Genomic DNA, 15588 nt, shown 5'->3' on the forward strand with positions numbered 1-15588 from the left:
AGGAAACGGGTGCAAACGTGTGAAGAGCTTAGCGGGTGGGCTCAGCAATAGCTGTTTGTGGGGGAGGGATGGTTGGAGACAAAAGGTGGGAGACCAGGGAGGCTTTAGTGTCACAGCAGGTCCACTTGACTCCATGTGGCTGTACTTCCCTGGGGTGGTCAGACCAACCAGGCCTCTGATGGCACCTCTCCCACGCCCTACAGGAGATCGACGGCAAGGCCCTGCTCCTGCTGCGCAGCGACGTGATGATGAAGTACATGGGGCTGAAGCTGGGGCCCGCGCTCAAACTCTCCTACCACATTGACCGGCTGAAGCAGGGCAAGTTCTGAGCAGGAAGACACGGCTGACAGCTGAGGGGTGGGGCAGACAGGGCAGCATTCTCCGACCAGCAGCCGGCTCCCGGTGGTTGGTGGCATTCGGCGCACCTCAGGACTGCAGGAGGCTGTGCGGAGCCCCCACTGCTACCCTCCATGTCCTTCCATGAAGGGCTGAGGAGGGTGGGGCCCAGGGCTGACGCTGCTCTTCCCCTCAGTCCTGCCTCTGTTCTGAGGCCCCCTCTATTTATTTGCCAAGTCTGGCCGGCCTCACAAGTTTAGACTGAACACCTGCCATGTGATGGCAAAGGGTTGGACCCCTGAGGCCTCGGAAGATGGGGCCCTGAACTGACACTCGTGCCCGGTCCCTTACCACCTGCTGGGCCTGGTGTGGCACCCACTGCCCCACAGCTCCTGCCTTCTACAAGATACCCAGATTCCAAACTCATGGTGCAAACCTCTACCTTTTTTTAAAAAAAAGATCATTTTTGTATTGTTATTTATTGTTTCTGGCACTTGGGCAAGCCCTTCAGTTCCTACTCCTCACTCCAAACATGGGGTTTCAGGTGGAGAAAGACTGCCCTGCCCTGGTCCCAGAGAGGTGTGGCCCCTTCACAGAGGACATTACCTCAGGGCACTTTCTCTTTGGGACAGACAGACCTATAAAGCCTTGACCACATCACTCAGTGTTGGGAGGAGAGGATCCCTGTCACCTTCCCCTCTCTTCCTTACTGGGCCCTTCACCCAGCCTCACTCATGGGAATGGGAGTCCCTGCCCGCACTGACCCAGCACAGCTCCTTGCCCTGGCCAGAACTGCTGCCGCAGAAGGTTGGGCCAATGATTTTAGGCCGAGAAGCCCCTAGGGTGGTAGGAGGAAAGGGTCTCCAGGCTGGAGTCCGGCTGCACCCACTCCGCTGTCCACATGCTTCCTTCGCAAGCAGGTCAGCACAGCTGCCCCGCTTCATCTGGACTTATTTTATGTTGACTTGTTTATAAATAAAAAGCAATATAGATGCCAGTGTCTTTTTAATCAACAGCCAAATCACTGTTTTCCAGTGGGCAGGTCAGTCCTTCCTCATGGTCTTAGTTTCTTCACATATAAAATGAGGAGCTTGGACAAGATGATCCCTGAGTTCTAATTCCAGCAAATCCCTAACGAACAGGAGATTAGCCAGGTGTCCCCTGGGGCCCCAGCACTGCAGGCCAGCAAGACAGCGGTGCGCGCAGCAGCTCCTCGAGCCTGAGCTGGAAGAACAGTGTTAAGGTCAGCAGCTCCAAGGAGCCTCGGTGGCTGGGCTCATCCACATCCTCAGGCAAAGAGAGGTGCAGACTAACTGGGCCAGCGGCAGGTGCTCAAGGCCAGGGCCACACATCGCTGTTTGTCACGGGATGGCAGAGAAGGTGTAGGGGCAGCAGCACAGTTCAGTATAACCTGAGAGTGTCACTGTGTGCCCCACACTGCTCTACATGAGTTAGAATGAGCTCATTTAATCTTCACAGCAAACCCATTTTGTAGATGAGGAAGGAGAAGCTCAGATCACAGCCAGGAAGTGTTAAAGTAGGCATTTGAAGCCAAGTAACCCGACTTCAGGGCCACGGCTGAGGTTCCCGCCAGTCCAGCCGTTCGCTGTCGCGCTCTGGGTCAGTCGTTTCCTTTCTCTGAGCCCATGTGCCTGGGTTTGGGACGGGGAGGGGTGGGGGAGAGCGGGTAAGGAGACTTCTGAGGGGAAGGGCGTACTTGCCAGCTCTCGCCAGTGACTGGTTCTGACATCCTGATGAACTTAGAATGCCCTTCCACGCGGCCACTGTGTGTGGGCTTCTAACTGCGGTCTCCGCAAAGCAGCCAGAGGGTCAGGGCTGCCAAGCCAGAGTAGGCACGGTTTTCCACAGACTCCTGGATATTGGGGTCTGGTAGGCTGTGCTGCTCATTCAGGGTGCTCCCCACACGGCCTTGGCCTATTGTTCAGGGCTCTCCTCTACCTCGGGCATAGAGAAGGGCCTGGTGTCAGGGAGCCCTGGACCCAACTGTGTGCGCTCTGACCCACCCTGGAGGTAGCTGAGCCCAGTTGGAGCCTGGGATTGATGACTGAAGGGGGGTTGGGGGGGCACCAGGGGGCCTGCATGGCACTAGGGCCTAGAGCAGTGATGGCGAACCTATGACACGTGTGTCAGTGCCATTTCTGATGACACGTGGCCGCTGAGGCAGCCGCATGCCGAGGATGAAACATTTGCTGCTCCTGAGGATGAAACATTTGCGAAATAATGTTTTTTTCTCAAAGTGACACACTACCCTAGTTATGCTCAGTTTTTTGGCGAAGTTTGACACACCAAGCTCAAAAGGTTGCCCATCACTGGCCTAGAGAGACATTACAGAGGAAGAAAGTACATCTTCAGCCCCGGGGTTCTGGGAGCTGCCCCGAGGGAGCCCTGGGGCCAAGCTGGTGTATGTTTAAAGAGAGGGTGGAGGTGGAGGTGGGGGTGGGGAAGCATCCTCCTGAGGGACTTGCCACCCTTGCCTGCCCAGTGCCTGAGGCTGGCCAAGAAGGCATTATTGGCTCTCATGAGCTCACAGAGGTAGTTGCACAGGCCCCGCCCACTTCCTGCAGCCTTGGTTCTTGCTGCCACCCCACACCAAGCTCCCAAGTGCCCTAGGGAGCCGCTGGCCAGGGATCAGGGAGCTGTGGGAGCGCAGGCCACTACCTCCCAGGAAGAGCAAGGACATGAGGGTCATAGGCCTCCCTTGTCCTTCTATTCCTGTTGGTCCTGAATGCCCCCACCCCAGCCTTGGTGGCCCCCAGGCCCTGACAACTTCAAGGATCCAATCTGAAAAGATGCAGGCTGGTGGTACCTGCCACGCCAACCAGAAGCTGGGTGTGGGTGGGTAAGTGGAGGGCTGGTGTGTGCACAGCTCAGGATCGAGGTCCCTGGCCTGGTGGGAGGCTGGAGTGGGGGTAGGGCCCCAGCTCTGCCCCTCATTATGCCCCTCCTCACTTATGCTCTCTGAACCAAAAGGAGGACTCAGTCTAAACTAGTTCTTAGGAAGGGTCCACGAGGCTCCGCAAGTTATACATATATATGCAAAGCCCATTCTTCTGGGGAGAGGCCATAGCTTTCATCAGCGTGCCCAAAGCATAAAACCTCTGCTCTACAACCTCTGGCCGAGCCCTGCCCGTTTCAGAGCCATTCTGGGCTCAGACCAGGCAAGCAGAAGCAGCAGTGGGGCCACAGTCAGGCCTCGGAGCCTCAGAGACCTGAGTCCTGGTCCCCTCTGTCCCTCTTTGGGCATATCTCCTGTCTTGCCCTCTGGACTGGAGGGGCAGGCGCTCATGCTCTGTTCTCCGGCTCAGCCCTGTCTGACTCTCCTCTTTCCTGTCCCAGACCTGGGGTGGCTGGCAGGCCCCTTCCTGCTAGCCCTCTGCCCTCCCTCTCATTCTGGCCCTTCCCAGCCCCTGCCCATCTGTGAACCTCCCAGGAGCTTTGGCACCCCTTTGTTCCCCTGGAGGGCCTGGGCCAAGCTGAGAGCCCAGGGTCCTGGGAAGAGCAGCCTGCAGTAAGGAATCCCGGAAGCCCTTCTGAGGGAGACCCCTCCAGGGGCCCCCAGGAAGAGATCAGCACAAACAGGTGCAGGAGCCCCTCATGGAGCCCCCAGAAGAGCAGTCTCTGCAGGAGCTCCCCACAGAAGAGTCCCTGCCTGAGGACTCCGGCCTGGAGGGGGCTCCCAGCACGCATATTCTCTACGTGGGCCACCTGAACCCCCAGTTCTCAGTGCCGGTGCTCACCTGCCTGCTCCGAGACACCCTGGAGCGGCTGGAGCTGCCAGTGGCGCGGGAGCACATCGAGGTGGTGAGGCGGCCGCGGAAGGCCTATGCCCTGGTGCAGGTGGCCACCTCTGAGGACACCCTGGCCTCCCTCCGCTGCCGCCTGCAGACAGCCTTGGAGGAGCACCAGATCATCAAGGAGCTGGTGGCCCGCGGGAAGGAGCTGGTGTTGGGAGACGGCCGTGAGCCCACACACCACAGAGAGGTAAGTGAGGCATTCCCAGAGCCACCAGGCTGCAAGCCCCGGAGCCTCACCCAGGGGTCTGGGTATGGACGGCCTGCACTTCCATCCATAGGTGGAGGGGTATCTTTGAGAAACTGGGGACAGATCTGCAAACGTGGGGACTGCTCCCCCCAAAACTGGCCTGCAGCAGGCGCTGCCAGCTCACTCCCAGAGGGACACTTTGCCTCCAGCCGGAAGCATGTGTAGAAAGGCGGATGTGTGGGACTCCTCCCTGGGTCCTCTGCACCCCAGCCTCAGGTCCCAAAGGGGTCCTCATTTCTTCCTTGGACCACCTCATTCAGTTGACAAACACCAGCAGCTGCTCTATGCCAGGCTGTAAAACAGGGAGCCAGGGCTCAGCCCTGCCCTCAGGGAGCCCTATGAGCAGAGCCAGACATGGCCGACAAAGCTGCATGGCGGCCTTCCGGGGCTGTGGGAGGACACAGGAGGGCCCCCATTAATCTCTGGGAACAAATAAGCAGGGGGAGTGAAAGCCGGGCTGGGACTTAGGGAGTGGGGCTAGCATTCCAGGCAGAGGAACATGGCACATACAAAGGAACAGGGTGGTGAGGGGAATGTTACATGCAGCAGGCAGGCCAGGTGGTGTCCCTGGAGCTCAAGCTGAAGGCTGCAGAAAGAATAAAGGAAGAAAGAGGGCAGGGGCCAGGCCTCCCAGGGCGGTGAGACCCAGTCAGTGGGACTGAAAGGTTGGCTTCTACGGGGAACCTGAGGGAATAGCCGCCTCACTGAGGCCGTGCAGGTCACTCCATGAGACAGGGGATCCTGGTTTATCTTTCCTTTGGGGGTGAAAATGCCTCAGTGTTTAAACTGCTGCAGAACTACACAGCTCTGGGACTTTGCATTTCAAGATCAGTGAGCCTGATTTCGTGTTTGTATGGCAGTTTCTCACATTTGTGATACACCTGTCTTTTCTGAGCACTGCAGGGCGGATAGGAACATGCCCCTCGTCGCCATGCCCCTGCCCACACTGAGCTCCCAGGGCTGGAGGCCTCTTCCAGAGCCCAGCAGGCAGGGAGTCCAGGGAGGGGCCGCCAGGGGAGTGGCCATGGGCTCATGCCCAGAGTCCCCGGACAGAGCAGAAACCATGGAAAGGGACTAGGGAGGGCCTGAGGAAAGCTGAAGTTCAGGAGGGCTGGCCAGTGGTCCAGAAAGTGATCAGCAAGGGTTTCAGGAAGATCAGGAAGCAGGTGGGGTCTCAGGGGCCCCTCTCAGTTCAGAGACCTGAAGCTGTCACATGGGACCTTAGGTATCTCCTGGTGACCCAGTCCTGGGCCTCCAGGACTGGGAAGAGATTGGCCCACAGGCATCCCAGCTTCCAGCCTGGGAAGGAGAGCTCTTACCCACCATGCATTTCACAGTCCACCTGGGAAGAGGGCAGCCCAGCCTGGCAGAACCAGGGGCTGGCTTCAACCCTTGATCCAGCAGCCTTTCCCTCTGCCTGGGAGGGAACACGGGGATTCCTCAGTGGGCTGGGCCCCAGCTGGGTGGAGGTGGGAGTTCTGGAAGCCTGTCCCTCTTGCTGCCCTGCTCAGGGACTCTTGCTCCACACCGGCAGGAGGAAAACAGAGGCCCGAGCCCTGGCCCCAGCCCCAGCCCCAGCCCAGGCCACAGCCCAGGCCCCAGCCCAGGCTCCAGCCGCCCACCTGCCAGGCGCACCAATGCCCCACCGGCCCAGGCTCTGGGGTGGCCTAGCTCCATGCACCAACCCAGCTGCACGCGCTCGGACAGCGCCATCGTGCACCAGGAGATCCAGGGCCAGGAGCGGCTTTTCCAGGGCGCCTTCCTGGGCAGCGAGACGCGCAGCATGGAGTTCAAGAGGGGCGGCGGCGAGTACCTGAGCCTGGCCTTCAAGCACCACCTGCGGCGCTACGTGTGCGCCTTCCTCAACAGCGAGGGCGGCAGCCTGTTGGTGGGCGTGGAGGACAGCGGGCTCGTGCGGGGCATCCGCTGCAGCCACCACGAGGAGGACCGCGTGCGCCTGCTGGTGGACTCCGTCCTGCAGGGCTTCAGGCCGCAGGTCTTCCCTGACGCCTACACGCTCACTTTCATCCCAGTGGTCAACACCTCCGCCAGCGGCACGCCCCTCAAGGTGAGCCGCGGAACAGGAAGGTCTCTGGGGCTGTGTTGTCATCTGTCATTTCATCACTCTACAGTGATGGCCCACATCCACTCTGCTGAGCAGTGCTGGGCAGGAGGTGGTGCAAAGGGGAGTCCGGGAAATGGTGATGAGAAAAGAGACCTGGCCTAGCCCTGGCCCAGCCCCAGCCCCACAAGCTGTCCCCAGGAGCCGGAAGCCAGGACCAAGCAGGGCAGGATTTTGGCTGCACACTCTCCCGTGCAGCATCCCAGAGCTGTTGTTGCCCTTGGCCAGGTGATCCGCCTGAGTGTGCACGCCCCCAAGGCCCAGGCTGAGCCGCAGCTCTACGAGACAGACCAGGGGGAGGTGTTCCTGCGGCGTGAGGGGAGCATCCAGGGCCCGCTGGCCGTCCACGCCATCCAGGAGTGGTGCAGACAGGTAAGTGGCGAGGCTGGTCAGGTGGGATGGGGGCCCAGTCCTGAGCAAGCCCTCAGGTTTCCCTTGATGCTCCATTGCCCTGTGAGTGTGCCCGAGGGGCTGACTTGAAATTACCTACCACCCGCCATAGTCCACCATTGCGTGGCTCGGGGAGTCAGCCGAGTAGAATAGTGAGAAGTTTTAAGACAACCCTGAGAGCTGTATACATTTTGGGGGAGGCCCTCAAGATAAGGGGCAGGGAGTGATGGACATAGTCCCAAGCAAAAGCCTTTTCAAGAGGGAAACATCAGGTGGCAGACAAGCAGAGGAAGGCAAGGCGCTGATGGAGAGAGAGGACATTGGGGGAGGAGGGGCTGCCAACCTGAGCCTGCCTCTGGTACTCGAGGAGGCTGCAGGGGACAGGTCATCCCAGGGCTTGGGATGCTCAGCTTCCTCAAGACCCCAGGGCTGACTCCATCAGGGGTGTCTGTGTGGCCCGGGGACCAGGCTTCCCCACCTAGCAGTGCCAATCGGTGCCAGAGGCCTTGAGCCTGCCCCCCAGGCTCTCTGGGCCTTGCCCTCCTCCATCATCAGTTCAACCCTGGGAGGAGTGTGTGTGGACCTGGGATGATGTCAGCTTAGACTGCGGTTTCTACGATGTCCCCTCAGAAGTGGACAGCGGAGCTGAGCAAGCTGGAGGAGAGGGTGAAGGTGCTGGCGGCCGAGAAGGAGCAGCTCCAGCAGCGGCTGCGGCAGCGCAGGCCCATCTCCTGCACCTGCTGCGTCCTGTGAGGGCCCCGCGGGCAAGTGAGCGCAGGGATGAAGCTGGCACTCTCCCTGGGACATACAGGGATTGCCTGTTTGAGCCAAAGACCTCCCAATAAACCCATCTGGTTGCTCAGAGGGGGACGGGAACACCAGGCTTCCTTGCTCCTTCAGCAGAATTGCACACACGGGCTGGTCCCAGGTGGCTTCGATCCTGAGCAGACTCTGGGCTGTGTAGCTAATAAATTGCTCTTAGCATGAGCCCCAAGGAACCTCACCTTCAGAAAGAACCTGTACAAACTTGGCCAGGCTACACTGGGGCTGGGCTAGAAGAGACTGTCCCTGTCCCCAAGATGCTCATCTTGCCCAGGCCGGGGTCTGATGACTCCAGTTGGCTAGACAGGGTTAGAACGGAATTTATCTTAGGAAATCCCCTCTGCAGATGGCAAGGCACCTCGGTTACAGAGCAAGCAGGCAGCCCCCAGCCTTGGCATGCTGGAACTGTGGTTCTCATAGCCCTTTAATAAATTACAGGGACCTGGAGCAAGAATGATTATTTCTAGAACATCTGGCCAGCCAGTTGGGTGTAGCTGAGTCATGAGTCACATGCCTAGTCTCCCTCTGTCCAGAAGGCCAAGCCAGCCCTGGGCTCCTACCACACAGAATGAGGGGAGGAGCCCAGATGGTCAGGTTCCAGTCCAGCCCTGCGTTAATGGCCGGGTACCTTGGGGGGAAGTGCCACCTCTCAGATAGTAGCAGTGCACTGGTCATCCTCAGGTACCCTGTTTCTCAGCACACAGACACCTGCACAAAAAGGACCTGGCTTCCATTCCAAGCACCTCAACCACTGGGAGTCCTGCTCAGCCATTGCCCCACCACCAGCAGAGCCAGAGGCTATAAAGCCAACGTCTGACCAGGGCAGGTCTGGGCTCAAAGCCCTTCAAGGGCTCCCCATTACATTGAGAGCAAAGGCCAAACCATGGTCTACTCTACACAGCTCTCCCTGACCTCCTGACCCGTCTGCCTTCAACTCCGCCTCCTCCCCTTGCGCATGCATTCCAGCGACACTGACCACCTTTTATTACTTGTCTCAGGGCCTTTGCACTGGCTGCCTCCCCTGCCTGAAATGCTCCTCCCCCAGACAGCTGCTTGACTCATTTCCTCCCCACCCTATTTTAAATGACACCCCCTCGCCAGCACTGCCACCCCTTTCCTGCTCACATGCAAGATGCTAGCCCAGGCATCACGATCCCAACACGCTTATTGGGAAAGAGCTGATTTCTGCAAAGGCAGGTTAAGTCACGTTGTAGCCAAGCTGCTCTGGGCAGCTGAGAACCGGCCCCGGTCACTGGGTTTGAAGGACACCAGAGAAGCTTGGCCAGGTTTCCTCACCCAAAAGCTTCTGTGCACTGATCAGTGGACACCAGGCACAGAAGGCTGCCCTCCTGGGCATTTCTCGGCTTCGGCCTCATCTGCCAACCTGGGTGGCAGGGTTGCTCAGGCTTCACCAGCCCTGGAAAGGCATCCGAGTCCCTCTTCTAGAAAGGCTATGCGAGTGGCCAGCACCTAACAACTGTCATTTGAGGTACTTTTATAGGGAGAGGCAGGAACGTCTAACCACTGTGAGTGTTTGCAAACCTCATACCCAGCCAAGTCCTCACTGTTCCAGGGAGCGCTGTCACCAACGGGCATGTCAGAACCCTGTTTTGGGAATGGCTTCTATATGGAACCACTGGCTAGGAAAAGAGGTTACAAGTCCCCCAATCAGCCACATTCGAAGTACAAGATGAGTATGGAGACCTCTGTGAGGGGACATTTTATTCTGGCCCATGAGGAACGGAGATGAGGCAGCCGGGCTGCTCTGGGTCCGGAGGGACACCAGCTTCTGGCCTCAGCGGCGACGGTGGCCTCGGACAGTGAGTGGAAGACTAAAAAGAAACCCACTTCTTTTTAGACGTATGTATTTATTGATTTCAGAGAGGAAGGGAAAGGGAGAGAAAGAAACATCAATGATGAGAATCATCGATGGGCTACCTCCTGCACACCCCACACTGGGGATGTGCCCTGCAACCCGAGCATGTGCCCTGACTGGGAATTGAACCGTGACCTCCTGGTTCATTGGTCAATGCCCAACAACTGAGCCATGCCAGCTGGGCAAGGAACCCATCTCTTTTCTGGATCTCTGATGGAGCAGCCAAATGGTGAGGAACATTTTTCTCCCCAATCCCTAAGGTCAATGAGTGGATGTTGTTGACCACTGAGACAAGGAACCCAGCCTGAGCCCTGAGCCTCTGCCTCACTCTGTGGAGCAGACAGCTGTGAGCAGGTGTGCTCAGCAGCCAGAGGGTGGGTGCCAATGCCACCAACATACCACACGGAGCATGAACTCAGTATCGCTAAGTTTACTTGGAAGGAAAAACCACCCAGGAGCTGGGGGAGCAGGAGGACCTGCAGGGGACAAAGCAGTGCTGCGCTGCCCGGCCACATGCACGTGGGGCCAGGTCCCTGCTCGGCAGAGGGACGGCCTCCCTAAACAACACGTCTACTCCCCCTTCTCAAGCTCGAACAGCGCACACGGCACCCATGCTACTTTGAATTTCTATCTTTAAAGGCTGAGAATCTAAATGTGAAGTCTTTTGGGAAATTCTGGACCCCATTAAAAGGAAGGGCTCCTTTCTTAGTTTTTAAACTATCAGGTCATCCACGTAAGACTGCTCACCTGGAGGAGAGCCTGGGACGGGCGCTCAGGTGACCGGAGGCACACAGGCAGGCCTGGCAGTAGATACCTCCCATCTGCCAGTCCATGAAGGGCATGACAAACCAAGCACGTCTCTGTTCTGCATTATTTATTTCTTAAGTTAGAGTTTACACCAAGTCCAGCCAGAATAAGGGCACACAGCTGTGCCTGCCGTTACGTCATGTAAAGAAAATAGATTTTCATATTGCCTTTCAACTGCAGTAACACCATCCCGGAAGGAAGAAGTCCCTCAAGCAAAGCTGTCGATATGTGAGAGGGTCTTAGAGGCAGCTTCCCCACAAGAGTCTCTGTTCTTTTTTGAGCGACCCCTTGATGCAAGGAGCGCTTCCCAGCCCCAGGAGAAACGCCCAGCCAGAGGACAGGGATTCTCAAATCATGCTTCAGAGAGACAGACTTCCTGCCATTCATGTGACATCAAACTGACTGTCCCTCGGACAGCGAGTACCAGCCACAGTTGGCACTGAGTCCGCAGGCGCGGGGCAGTGCGAGGCTTCGTTTCTGGTTTCGCTGCTCTTGGCAGCGAGCCTGCAGGTCACCAGCACCAAGGGTTGTAAGCATTAGCTAAAATTACCCTCCATGCGCACCAAGCGCATGCGGCACGCTCTTGAGAATGGTCTAGGCCTCCCTGGGGAAGCGAGAGGCCACACACTCAAATCCACAGTGACTCGAGGTGGCTGCAGAAATGAGGCGCTCGGCGGGCACCCCAGCTGCCCCGTCACCGCTCCTGCCGATGTCCCGCCTCCCGTCTGAGGCTGGGGCTGAAAAGGAGCGTCAACACCAGGCAGCCACCGTGCAGGAGCCGATACACATGATGGGACATGCAGGTCACAGTCTTCCAAATACCCTTCCCCATAATAAAATATTCTTAATAAAAACATAATTTAAAGGAAGTGTCAAAAGCCGAGTGTAAAATCAAGCTGCAAACTCCCGAAGTCTGAAAGCTCTCTTGAAGAATCACCCCTGCTTAAAAACAAACAAAAAAAGGAAATTAGCAATTACAGGAGGTATGCATTGTGAAAGTAGGAAAGTCAGAATCTGGAGTCAGCTGCTATGGTCAACTATGTCTGTTTCTCATGGAAGTCCGTGGTAGGAGCCTGACATGCATAATTACCAGCTAAATGTATCATTCCTATAGAGCCACATGTTTTCAAGATCTTACAGGGACCTCTACATCTGCCCCAATACAAGCGCTCTCTTCAGAGCATCTAACCTCTCACAGTGCCACGGACTGAGCTCTCCACTGAGGGGAGCAGTGAGAATGCCACATCCCTGACCAAACACCTACCCTTTCCTGTCCCAGTCCTTTCTCCTGTGCAGCTCTGTAGTCTGTCAGCCTCAGCACACTGTCAGGTGGAGAGCACCGCCAGCCCATCTGGGCTACACGCTCACCCGGCAGAGGAAGCAACCACTGCCTCCCCCAGCACGAGCCTCCTCCTCTGCAGGCCCACCTCACTCAGGTGGCTGATCAACCAAGGCAGACGGGCAACAGCCATGTACCCCCTCGACCAGGTCTGCACGGTGCAGGGGCCCACTGCTGGTGAGGGCAAGGGTGCAGGAGCCAGGGAGGCTACCTGCCCGGCCCCTGGGCAAAGAGCTCATCTGCTCATCTTACCTGTGATGGGAACCCCCGCCCCATGGGACCAGTTCCTATCCCTGTTCTCCTTTAGACCCCGGATTCCTAACTGACACACTAACGCCCTGATTTGCTGACACAGTTCGCTCAGTCATCTGAGCAGGACTTCATACGCTTCATGGCAGTGCCCACATCTACTACACTTTATATACTTACACGTCCTGTCACTACAAAGACAAACATTCAAAGTTTGCTCAATAATTATTTGAATTTTAAGGGATTTTCAGAATAAGCAGCAATCAACATAAAAGTATCACATGTATCACTATTATAGCATTTCCTGATGAAGGCATGAGGCTCTGCAAAAATGACAATTACCATGTTGTTACATCATCTGTCACCTTTTTCAAGATCTCCAAGTTTATGGATACGTGAAATATCAAAGGCTAAGAATCCCGTTCTCCCAGACTTAGTCAGATTAGCACCTGAATGCAGCAATCCATAGGAGACAACTGCTCAGTGACTGGTGTCCCCCACTGGAGTCCCCAGAGCAGGTGGGGAACTGCACGTACTGGGCAGAGCAGGTGGGGAACTGCACGTGCTGGGCAGAGCAGGTGGGGAACTGCACGTGCTGGGCAGAGCAGGTGGGTAACTGGACGTGCTGGGCAGAGCAGGTGGGGAACTGCACGTGCTGGGCAGAGCAGGTGGGTAACTGCACGTGCTGGGCAGAGCAGGTGGGTAACTGGACGTGCTGGGCAGAGCAGGTGGGTAACTGGACGTGCTGGGCAGAGCAGGTGGGGAACTGCACGTGCTGGGCAGAGCAGGTGGGGAACTGCACGTGCTGGGCAGAGCAGGTGGGGAACTGGACGTGCTGGGCAGAGCAGGTGGGTAACTGGACGTGCTGGGCAGAGCAGGTGGGGAACTGCACGTGCTGGGCAGAGCAGGTGGGGAACTGCACGTGCTGGGCAGAGCAGGTGGGGAACTGCACGTGCTGGGCAGAGCAGGTGGGTAACTGCACGTGCTGGGCAGAGCAGGTGGGGAACTGCACGTGCTGGGCAGAGCAGGTGGGGAACTGCACGTGCTGGGCAGAGCAGGTGGGGAACTGCACGTGCTGGGCAGAGCAGGTGGGGAACTGCACGTGCTGGGCAGAGCAGGTGGGGAACTGCACGTACTGGGCAGAGCAGGTGGGGAACTGCACGTGCTGGGTAGAGCAGTACTTAGAGGGCTCTCACCCACTTGATGCCCACACTGACCGTACCATTTTCATTCTCTGGCAGATAAAAATTTTAACACTAAACTCATGATATTCTTATAATTCTAGTGTTATCACCATTACAAAAACGAACAATAAAAACCTAAAGTTTAAAAACAGCACATACGTTACCATCAGTCATGATTTATTGATGGAAACTTCAATTCGGTGATCTCGGAGTCCGGGGAGCTGCTCCCGCTTCTGTCACTGTAGGTGTCCCTGCAGAATTCAGACGGTTTACTTATCATCTCCCGCCAAAAACTCGCCTCGCGTCCCTGCTTCTGTAAGCACTGCGCCCATAAGGACACTTCAGAAGGACTCTCGACTGCATCACATATTTAGCATAAAGCTGTAGAGCTTCTAGTTACAAAGGTACACATTCGAGCTTTGCTGCAGTCACAATAGCTTAGGCCCCAACCCAGGGTGACTAATTGGTTCTGGGTTAAGGTGCACAGCGGCTGACCACTGCAGCCGACACCCTGGGAAAAATCACAGTTCCCCTTGGGCCACAGGGTCCTACTTAGAACTGTAATCCTGGCCCCCCGATGCTACAGATGGGGGACTCGACTGTGCTGGGGTAGGTCACGGGTGGCACAGAAGCAGCCTGAGGAAATCCAGGGACGAGAGGTCACCGCATGTCCCTGTGAGAAGGAGCCTCCAGCCAGGCTCCTGGGCTCGGCTTATCACCAGGGGGTGATGGCTGCTGTGTGGAACCAGTGACCACTGAAGAACTAGTGTGACCCAACCTGGGCGAGAGCCTGCAGCCCTTCTGGAGGTAATGCGGGAGCCTCCCCACGGAGGCCAGGAGGAGGCCAAAGTACGGCGGGGATGGCTTGATAGGTCTGGACAGGAACTCAGGGTGGTACTGAACGCCAACAAAAAAGGGATGATCTGAAACAGAAACATGCAAGAAACAGCTTCATCATGTATGTGCACATCACGTGTATTAGAGACAAAATCTTATTAAATGTTTCACATTTGCACAGACCCTACAATTATTTGAAACAGCGTCTTGATTGGAACCCGGGTAAAAGTACCCACAAGACGTGGGAGCAGATGCCCTCTCCCCTACCCGTGTCACCCTCCTGGCTGGAGGCACCTCCTCTCCAGGTCCTGTCCCTGGCTCCCCGGACGTCTGAGGGTTGAGTCACATTAGATTAGATTAGAGGGGCTCAAGTACCGAGTCCAAGCTCCCATTCGGGAGACGGAGGCACCGAGGCCAGAGCTGGATTGGCTGCCTGCAGGAGGCCCTGGCACAGAGCCATCCCTTGGGCCCTGTGTCCTGGGCTCCAGGCACCTCCTTCACAAGACCCCCACCTCCTAAGACAGTGCTGCTTCCTAATTCTGTTAGGTCAAGAGTAGCAACTACATTTTTGTATTTCCCCACATGCCAAGAAAACCGTACTGTTTTCCATTAAATACAACACCCCAAGTAATCACCTTCCAACTCCACAATTTCCATTCTCTCTCCTCCAACATCTTGGCCAACAAACTTTAGGCCTTGCTCCTCCAAACACTTTTTCAAGACTGGATTCACCTGTTGAAGAATGAAGAATAATTTCTCAGCTTATTGTTTCCAAAGCAACAGAAAGGAGAAAAATTTAACAGTCACAAAGCTCAATTCCTCACCTCAAACCTGTGGCGGTGCCTCTCTTCCAAGTAATCTGAATCTCCGTAGAGTTTCCCTGGCAAAAAACAAACAGCCAAAACCATGCCGATGTAAAGAATTCTGATTTCACACACACACACACACACAAAATCGATTCGCCACCACATCCTGCTCTCCACTTGTATCATCCACGCCTTTTATCATCTGGGCCTTTTGGAGATTATTTCTGATTCTCCTGCCACCTCAGCCACCCGCTCGCAGCAGTTTAGGCTGAGTTTGAGCTCTGACTTTCCGACCACATGGAGACAAACTGGAACAGAAATAGACTCTCACCACCACCCTCGCACCTGAGCAAACTACCCTGGAAGACAAATCAGGAGGCCCCGAACATCCAAAGCCCTGAGAGATGTCTTAGGACCATTATCGGCAAACCGTGGCTCATGAGCCAAATGCGGCTCTTTGGCCCCTTGAGTGTGGCTCTTCCACAAAATACCATGGCCTGGGCGAGTCTCTTTTGAAGAAGTGGCGTTAGAAGAAGTTTAAGTTAAAAAAATTTGGCTCTCAAAAGAAATTTCCATCGTTGTACTGTTGATATTTGGCTCTGTTGACTAATGAGTCTGCCGACCACTGTCTTAGGAGCTACACAGGTGCCCGTCAGGCCAGCACCGTGCGGTTAATTCACAGCCGTCAAAGCTCCGCAGCCCCTGCTGGCTACCCGTGAACAAGCGCTGCACCTGCAAGTGGCTGCTTTACAAACCCC

General features: G+C 56.3%; 3 protein-coding genes across 19 annotated transcripts in view; 2 read left to right on the forward strand and 1 right to left on the reverse strand.

Annotated features, from left to right (window-relative positions):
- Positions 1-1328, forward strand: part of SCMH1 (Scm polycomb group protein homolog 1) — a 140814-nt gene extending 139486 nt beyond the window's left edge. For all 9 annotated transcript variants that reach the window (XM_028160267.2, XM_028160264.2, XM_054720460.1 and 6 more), the window contains one exon: positions 204-1328. In XM_028160267.2, the coding sequence (XP_028016068.2) occupies positions 204-329 (126 nt within the window). In that variant the 3' untranslated portion in view covers positions 330-1328. The remainder of the gene's footprint in view (positions 1-203) is intronic.
- A 1629-nt stretch (positions 1329-2957) lies between these two features.
- On the forward strand, positions 2958-7913 carry SLFNL1 (schlafen like 1). Of its 6 annotated transcripts, none has more exons than XM_054720947.1 (5): positions 2958-3196; positions 3663-4338; positions 5933-6466; positions 6749-6892; positions 7541-7913. In XM_054720947.1, exons 2-5 carry the CDS (start codon positions 3952-3954, stop codon positions 7661-7663), a joined length of 1188 nt encoding a protein of 395 aa, XP_054576922.1. In that variant the 5' UTR covers positions 2958-3196; positions 3663-3951; the 3' UTR covers positions 7664-7913. The 6 variants fall into 6 exon arrangements, with proteins under 6 accessions (XP_054576922.1, XP_054576923.1, XP_028016084.2 ...); XM_054720948.1 differs by having other exon boundaries at positions 3694-4338; XM_028160283.2 differs by having other exon boundaries at positions 3762-4338.
- A 2554-nt stretch (positions 7914-10467) lies between these two features.
- CTPS1 (CTP synthase 1) overlaps positions 10468-15588 on the reverse strand; it is a 32005-nt gene continuing 26884 nt past the window's right edge. Inside the window, exons 15-19 of one of the 4 annotated variants that reach the window (XM_028160285.2) lie at positions 14849-14904; positions 14660-14756; positions 13966-14110; positions 13347-13438; positions 10468-11354 (exon numbers count right to left, since the gene is read on the reverse strand). In XM_028160285.2, the coding sequence (XP_028016086.1) occupies positions 13354-13438; positions 13966-14110; positions 14660-14756; positions 14849-14904 (383 nt within the window). In that variant the 3' untranslated portion in view covers positions 10468-11354; positions 13347-13353. Of the gene's footprint in view, positions 11358-13346; positions 13439-13965; positions 14111-14659; positions 14757-14848; positions 14905-15588 lie in introns of all 4 variants that reach the window. The other 3 variants (XM_028160284.2, XM_028160286.2, XM_008151296.3) reach the window with 3 other exon arrangements.

The sequence above is a fragment of the Eptesicus fuscus genome, chromosome 9 (genome assembly GCF_027574615.1).
Source record: "Eptesicus fuscus isolate TK198812 chromosome 9, DD_ASM_mEF_20220401, whole genome shotgun sequence".
NCBI lineage: Eukaryota > Metazoa > Chordata > Mammalia > Chiroptera > Vespertilionidae > Eptesicus > Eptesicus fuscus.